This window comes from Drosophila obscura, unplaced genomic scaffold, assembly GCF_018151105.1.
Source record: "Drosophila obscura isolate BZ-5 IFL unplaced genomic scaffold, ASM1815110v1 contig_73, whole genome shotgun sequence".
NCBI classification, from domain to species: Eukaryota; Metazoa; Arthropoda; class Insecta; order Diptera; family Drosophilidae; genus Drosophila; species Drosophila obscura.
Genome location: NW_024542865.1, coordinates 2,034,470 through 2,042,570, shown reverse-complemented (window position 1 = coordinate 2,042,570; position 8,101 = coordinate 2,034,470). Strand labels below are relative to the sequence as shown.

The 8,101-nt window shown below is 49.6% G+C and overlaps 2 protein-coding genes across 2 annotated transcripts; one reads left to right on the top strand and one right to left on the bottom strand.

Annotated features, from left to right (window-relative positions):
• The first annotated feature begins 144 nt into the window (after positions 1–144).
• LOC111065166 (protein Cep78 homolog) lies at positions 145–2,633 on the top strand. The gene is made up of 7 exons (XM_022353174.2): positions 145–606; positions 675–865; positions 928–1,104; positions 1,173–1,308; positions 1,373–1,931; positions 2,001–2,248; positions 2,323–2,633. Exons 1-7 carry the CDS (start codon positions 288–290, stop codon positions 2,355–2,357), a joined length of 1,665 nt encoding a protein of 554 aa, XP_022208866.2. The 5' UTR covers positions 145–287; the 3' UTR covers positions 2,358–2,633.
• Positions 2,634–2,868: 235 nt separating this feature from the next.
• On the bottom strand, positions 2,869–7,999 carry LOC111065165 (kinesin-associated protein 3). The gene is made up of 9 exons (XM_022353173.2): positions 7,628–7,999; positions 7,039–7,156; positions 6,650–6,815; positions 6,224–6,577; positions 6,010–6,146; positions 5,766–5,954; positions 4,204–5,700; positions 3,842–4,107; positions 2,869–3,747 (listed from the first exon to the last, which is right to left on the bottom strand). The coding sequence occupies exons 1-9, from the start codon at positions 7,939–7,941 to the stop codon at positions 3,603–3,605; spliced, it is 3,186 nt and encodes a 1,061-aa protein (XP_022208865.2). The 5' UTR covers positions 7,942–7,999; the 3' UTR covers positions 2,869–3,602.
• Positions 8,000–8,101: the final 102 nt, after the last annotated feature.

The following is an 8,101-nucleotide window of genomic DNA, read 5'->3' as shown; positions in this document are numbered from 1 at the left end:
AGCCGAACACGTGCATTGGGTTTTCGATTTGCTCAAATTCAATTCGAATTGAAGTCTTTGTACAGTTACAAAGTGTTCGACTTGACAGATAGATCAAAGTCATGGTGCCGATCCGCTGGCAAGGAACATGCTTAGCTTAGCGTAGGCTCAAAACTTATCAACAAAGCAAGCAATTGAACATTATGTCCACTATTCGTTAGCCGCTCGTTCTCCAAACATAGTCAATATTGTAGGAAGCCTAGTCTGGCTAACATCGGAACAGATTAGAACAGAAACGCGAACGGAACATGTCGCTCGGCCGTGTGTCGGGAATACGGAATGGAACGCTGCGAGCGCTGGCAGCCAAGAAGGTAGCGGTAACGGTGCCGGCACCAGCTAAGAAGTCGAGCAAGAGCCGCTCGTTCTACTTTCGGTATTTGGAGCTTTGTCGTGCGAAAAACCTCACACCCGTTCCGGATATTCGGAAGCAGTCACTGGACAAGAGCTCCCTGGAGTTCTACGCCGACAAGCTGAGCGTGAGCGACTGGCTGCTGGTCAACGAGTCGCTGCAAAATGATCTGTGCCTAAAGAGCCTGGTGCTGCGCATGCGGCGCTCCCATCAACACAGTGAGTAGAGTAGAGCCACAGTGGGACCGTCTATAGAGCGGGGAATCTAAGGGACCTTTCCCATGCAGATACAATCGATCCCATCGACACGGAGAATCGGGCTCGACTCTTCACACAGCGTCCGGTGGTATACACGCGCTTTATTTTCCGCGGCCTCGTCCAGTCCATCGCCAACTGTGTGGCCAGCAACAAGAATCTGACAGTGCTGCAGCTGGAGGGTCTGCCCCTTTATGGCGGCTACATTGACTGCATCGCCAAGGTACGACGCGCACCCGTCATCCATTCTAGGCACTAGCTGTTATTGTGCTTCTCTGCTTCTAGTCGCTGGCTGCCAACGATTGCCTGGAGACCTTGAGCTTCCGCAAGTCCATCATCGGGGACAAGGGGTGCGAGCTGGTGTGCAACTCGGCCAAGTACCTCAACCGAATCGCACTATTCGATCTCTCCGAGTGTCGCATCACCGCAAAGGGAGCCGTTCACGTGGCCGATATGGTCAAGGTATCGGTATAGCGGCGCTGAAGGTGCATCGGATGAATGGTAACCGGAATCCTTGGTATCCCCCACAGATGCAGAAGATTTCCCGATACACGGGCGGCTCCCACTTGGGCTTGCGCACGCTCCTTCTCGCCAACAATCCCGATATTGGGGACCAAGGACTCAAATTGATTTGCGATGTGCTGAAGGAGGATGCCTGGATAAAGGGTAAGTGCGATGAAGCATGGCCCATGCCTTGAGTCCACACTCAAATCTCCTCCGATGCCTGCAGTCGTCGACCTGCAGGGCTGTGGCCTGACTGACATTGGGGCCAATGTCATACTCGACTGCCTGGCCCTCAACCAGACCATCATGGAATTCAATTTGCGAAACAACGAGGGAATCAGCCAGCCATTGCACCGCAGCATTTGCGACCAGCTGGGCACTCCGGACGCCGAAGCGGAGCAGGAGCCAGCGTACGATGTCAGCTTCTTCGACGGGCTGCAGAGTCTGCCCAAGGGCATGAAGTTCACTCTTACCGAGCTGCGCTCGAACAACGAGATGCTTGAGCAGCGGCTGTCCTTCGAGCGCACACTGCGCCAGAGGGCTGAAAAGCTGAACATTAAGCTCAGCGACCAGCTGATGAGCATTGAGAGCCCCGTGGGCTCTGAAAAGGAAGACCACGCAATGATCTCCAGCTCCAGAGTGGAAGAGGAACAGCTGTACTCAAGCCAAATGGAGGGGGAACACTATAGCCAATCGGAGCTGCAGTCGATGATGGATGCTTCCCTGCCCTTCCCCTCCCACATGCTCAACGAATATCTGGAAATGAAGGAAAAGGACCCCATAGAGTATGTCTTGTATTTTCTTGTCTGTGCATTGTTTATCCCTGTCCTCTGCCCGATTGTTGTGCACCACAGATCACAGAAATATGGCCAGACGCTGTTTAGCGGACTATTCAACAGCTCCGCCACCACCCCGGCAATGACTCCGCGCACCGAGTTTCAGTTCAGCCATTTCGAGGAACAGCAGAAGGCGCAGCGGCAGCAGCAGCAGCAGCAGGTCCGAATGGTGCGCAGCGAGATGAAATACGCAGAGCGAAACGTGAACGAAGCCTACAAGAAACACGAGTCCAAAGTCGGATCAGGAGTTCGGCAACGAGCGCCACGTAAGTGATGTCCCCTCTGGGACAGTCACAACACTAGCATTTACCTTCATTTGCCTTTGCTTTCTTTATGCCAGTTCAAATCGAAGGAGGAATTGGAGCAGTTCATTAGCGACACTTTCGTGGTCAAGGGCGGGCTGAAGCAAGGAGGAGCTGGAGACGGCCAGCACAATTCGATGATGCATTTCGAGCAGTACCGTTGGGAAACTGTTCCTGACATGACGCAGGGCCCTTCGTGTGGTCCGAACGATGGCGCTGGAGACGGCAAGCATTGCAATCAGGTACAACAGCGAGGTCAGGGCCCAGTGCGATGCCGAGGAAAGATCGATTGACTTGCGCAGTTGCCATCCTACAAAATTGTTTCAAAATGTTGACTTTTTATTTTATATGCAAAGACAATTAAACGGCTCCACCGATTATTACGAGCATTTACATTCGCGTCGTTCCTTCGTCTGCCATTCGCTCATCCGAAAGTGCTGATTGAGAACTGACACATGATTCGCATGGCATGGTATGGGCTGCGTGTCAGGAAGAGTGCAACTGCATGAAATTGAGACGCCACAACAACCATGGAAAGGTTAGCCGTGTCAGCTAGCCAATAAAAAAATACACACACACGCACGCACATTTACAGCAGGTTTTTATATATTTTTTTTGTTGGTTTGTTTGTTTGTGGTTTTTCTTGGTTTAATATTACAATTTGACTTTCGTTTGTAAGGTATGCAGAATAGAAAGAATAAAAAAACAATGACTAAATTGAAAATTCAACTAAAGAAAAAGAGTTGCACATAATACTTTTGAGTGTGGGGGTGGCAGAGATTATTGCACAATTGTTGGTTCCGTTTGGGGATTGACTTAGGCGAAAAACAAGGAGAGAGGATTGCGGATTGAGGATCATCGTTATAATAATACAAGGCATCAATAAATTAAGTATAAATAAATAACAAATAAACAATTAATAATTATACGATGTAATTAATACGAGTACTCGTGTCTGTCCGTGTCTTTCTGTCCGTCCTGTCCAGGTTCTTTTGTCGATTTTAAATGTCGTTTTTTGAGTACAAAGTAGCCGCCGCTTCGCTAAAATTATTTAGCGTCCAACGACATGGACCAACAAGCGTGGAAAATATATATAATATAAATATATATATCTTCTATATATAAATAGGTTCCCCCACTCCACCGAGCGGCACCAAGCAGCAAGTTTCAGCAGGTATTATTCAGTGCTTGGCTCAACGCCTGGCCGGAGGGGGGGGCGGTTTGCTGACTAAACATTTACACGGGATGCAAGCGAAAGCTTTTTAAAATTGAATTGAATTGCATTTATAAATTTTGTTCGATTGGATGGGAGTGTGCCCTATGCCATTAGCAGCTCCTCGTGCAGGCCGTCAGTGTCCAGGGACTTGTTCGATTTAAACATGAAATTGTTGTCGCTTGAGCCCTGGGACTTGGAGCTGGATGTCATATTGTAAAGCTCATCGAGATCCTGGCTGCGTCGATAGCTGTTGTTGGTGATAGTGTTTCGTTGCAAGAATAAATTAAATTTAATTACATTTTTTAGGGAGAGTTTCCTGTGGAGCTCATAGCTTAGCTTACGTGCTGAGTGGCCTGCTGTAGGTGGACATGGCCGGACTGGCCGGATTGTTGTTGCTGTTATTGCTGTTGCTGTTGTTGCTGTCATTGTCGCCATTCATGTCATTGTTGTAGAGATCGCAATTGTCCAAGTATTCGGAGCGCAGATACGTGTCCAGATCATTGTCGCACTCATCCTCCTGATCGGCATAGTCCTGCTCGTTATCCTGATCCTGTTGCGACTCCACCATGCACAACCACTGCGAATTATGATTGCGGAATTTCTCCAGCTGCAGCAGGCAAAGAAAAAGGGTCAATGAGGGATGAGAAGCAGCCTAACTAGCCGCAGCCTTGAACCGAACCGAACCGAACCGAACCGAACCCACCTTAATCCGCTTGGCCCATTCGGTGTCGCTGATGGCAATGATATCCAAACAATAATCGCAAACCTTGCGTATCTCCTCGTTCTTGTCGTGCATGAGATCGATTAGGTAGGCGGGCGATTCGGTCTCCTTGATCATATACTCGCGCGTGCTCTCGTGCCTTAGGATCTGCTGGAACACATAGATAATCTGCAGAACAATCTCATCGTCCTCCTGCTTGGCCTTCAGCAGCTCAATCAGCGAGATGACCACCTTGGCCCGGCAGAAGAGCAGGGCGCACAGTTCGTCGCAGGCACAGGTGCCCAGATACACGATCGTATCGAGCACCAAGTCATCGAGACGTGAACAGGGCACCAGCAACTGCCTGATCCAAGGTATTAGCTGGAAGTTCTGCAATATTTGCGAATAGTCCAGATCGGTGAGTGCGAGATTCCCCAATATGCCAAGGCACTCGACAATGAACGCCTCATCGTCGCAGATGGTCAGAATGCGTGCCAGATCGCCCACATAGTCAATGAACTGCAGCTGCAGGGATTCGTGCTGCGAGAGATTGCGCAGCAGTTTCATTAGCAGGGCGTCCTGATACTTGAACGCACGATCCATGAGGCTGTGCAGGCGCTGGCCATCGACCATGATCTGGGCATTGCGGCGATTCAGCGACAGATTGATGCAGAGGGCAATCAGATCGAGATCGACCTTTACATTCAGATTGAGTATGATCGCATCGGTGGCCATTTGGACGCATTCCGTCTGCGTGAACATCCCCTTGACCTTGTCGTCGAGGCTCATGTGATAGAGTATCTTGACGGCAATGCCGTGATGCTTCTCATCGTTGATGAACATCACCAGCATCGGCAGATAGCCGGCGCCAATCATTTTGCGCCTCAGGCCGCCATCGAAGGAGAGATTGAAGACCAGCTTGAGGGTGACCTGCACCAGGTCCGTGTGCGTGCTCTGGAATAGGCGCGGCAGCTTGGACACAATATTCAGCGAGCACATCTCATCCTTGTTGTCGCCCACAATCGATAGCTTCTTGAGGAATGTGCTGACAAGCATCAGCAGATCAATATTTTGGCGATCCAGCGCCTTCACCAGCATCTTGACAATATGCTTGCGTCGCATCTTCTCCTCCAGCTTGACATTCTCGGCCATATTCAGCAGCAGATAGAAGGCCACACGCAACAGCTGCTCCTGCTTCTTGGCAAAGATCTTCAGCTGTTTGTTCAGGCGATCGATCTCCTCCTTCTTCACCTTTGGATCGTTACGATCCAGCGACTCGTTGCTCTGCGCCTTCAACTCGGCTGGCACAGAGCTGGGCGGGTCTGCTGCCACGCCACCACCACCACCGCCGCCGCCGCCAGCACACAGCGCCTCGTGATAGCTGCTGTTGAGAATTTGACTTTTGATCAGCGACGAGGACATGGAGCCATGAAAGCTGCTCCAGTTGCCCGATTTGGGACGCTGCTTCAGTTCGGGAATGCGTCGACGCGGTGGCTCCATCTGAAAGCACACAAAAATCATGGCAGATTAGGGCAGGGCGATTTACAGGTGGATGAGCAGCCAACCTCCTTGGGCTTCTCCTCATTCATGATGTCCAAGAAATCATCCGTGCTGCGATTTAGCTTCTCCTTGCTGGCCTTTGCCGAATGCGGTGTGGAGGAGCCATTCGGCTGCTTGCGCACATCCAGCTCGTTTCTCATTGTCTCATAGCGTCTCAGCTCATAGTCGATCACATCCATGCACAGCGAGCCAATCTATAAGAAAATTATGTTGCTTTCTTCCGCGTTATCAGTGGTGTGCTGCCCTTACCTTGTACTGCACTATCAGTGGATGGAACTTGGTGTAGGTGGAGAAGCAAAAGAATATATAGATGATGTTCGTCGACAGGTCGAGACTTTTGCGCCAGTCCTCGCGTAGTACACGCGACAAAGCACTAAGGCATGCTTCTGCAAAGAGGAGAGCAAACAGAATAAGCATCAGAATCGGATTTATAAAGTCTGCACAAGTTTGTTCGCCATTCTACCATTTTTTTCCAGCTCCTCTAGGTTATCAGGATTGCGTGCCATTTGCAGTATCATGGCCGAACCGCGAATGCGTTCGCCTAGCTCCTCGTACAGCAGCTCCACATACTCGTCAATGTTGTTGATGGACACATCCGCCGTGGGCGTGGAAGCGGCCAAAGCATTGCCACTGCCATTGGGAATGGCTGAGCCAACACCACCGTGGCCGCTGCCGCTGCCAGTGCCAGTGGTAGTGCCCGTGCCCGTGCCACTGCTGGACATGGCGGCCACACTGCTGTGTGAACGGGCCGAAGAGCGTGTATGTGAGTTATGCAAGGCAGCCGACCGGCGGCTGTGTGTATTGTTGTCGGGTATATCTGCGAAATGGTAACAATATTTTATGTATTTATGTATTTACTTATGTATAATGGCACAGAGCAAAAACCCACCATTGCTGGCATTGTCCTTGCGATTCTTCAAATAGAATATGATCTGTTCGACATCGTTTAGCTGCGATTTGTGTATCAGGTCGCATTTTTCCACCACTTCGCGGGCCAAAGCAGCCGGATCGGTTTTGGCATTCAGCGAGCGAAGCCTGATGATTTTCTGGCAATGCTATCAGAGAGAAAAACCCAAAAAAAAGCAGAGTTTTTAATAAATAATAATTAGCAATTAATCGAACACACGACAAGCGAAACGACTAGACGGGGTAAATGAGGGCAAAGACCCCGCACTGCCGACCGACCCGTCATCGACCCCGTTTCATGCTATCGATTGGCCAGCAGCTCAATGTCAACCGGAGTAGCCCCCGCGCCCACCGCCGACCATCATCACGTACCTTCTTCTCCTCAATCATTGGATTATTGGGCTCCCCAAATACTGTCGCCTCCAGCTGATAGTTGACAATCAGAGCCTTGTCCGTGGGATGCGGCTCAATGGAGCCGCCTTTCCATCGCCTAAAATGGTAAAGAACATTAAAATGGAATGCAATCAGCAGAGACAGAGACAGAGACAGAGCTACAGATAGAGAGAGGGAGCTAGCATACTGCAGCATTGGATATTGGATTGTTGGATCAATCATAAATTATGCGGTTCAATGCGTAATGAGGTAATAACTATTCCTTTGTTCTGGACTAATGTTTCTTCATTTCTTTTGTTTTCTGTTGCAAGTTGTTGTTGCAGACACACAGACAGCACACACACACACGCACACGGACACGCATAGTAACAAAAGGTTGCGGCAAGTGGAAAATCAATAAAGAGCAAACCGCCAGCAGCAAGGTGAGTGGGTTTTTGCGGGGGGACCGGACCACCTCTCTTCTGACATATGACGCGCGAGTCGTTTTTTTGTTTTTTTTGTTTTTTTGTTGCTGCTTCTCTGCCGTTTGTTCTTCCACTTCTACACCCACACGGTACTACATACGCACTTTTTAATAAACTTTGCGTCATCATTTGTTTGCATCTCTGTGGATTTGGTTTTCGCCAAATTTGTAATAGGAAAACCAAACTCCAATTCCGTTGTGGTTGTTGTTGTGGCTGTCGTTCTGGGCGGGGGGCGGCAGGTGTCACTCAGGCAGCACAAATCGCCTCTTTTTGGCCGTTCTTCCTGTGGGTGCTGCTGCTGCTGTCTCTGCGAGTCGCCGGCAATCGCATTGATTATATAATAGATGTAGTGTATCACAATTAGAAGCAGCACAAAGCCCGATATTGTTTGAAAAATTAATAACAAAACAAATTGCATGCGACTCCCCGATTCTGGCCCGTTTCGTAGAGGTGTCAAACCATCGAGTGTACTATCGATGCTATCGATATTTTAAGGCTAGCCTCTACTATCGACGGTTTTGCGACTATCATGATAGTATCGAGCTACAGCCGTTGCGCTTTTGATATGTTTGGATTGA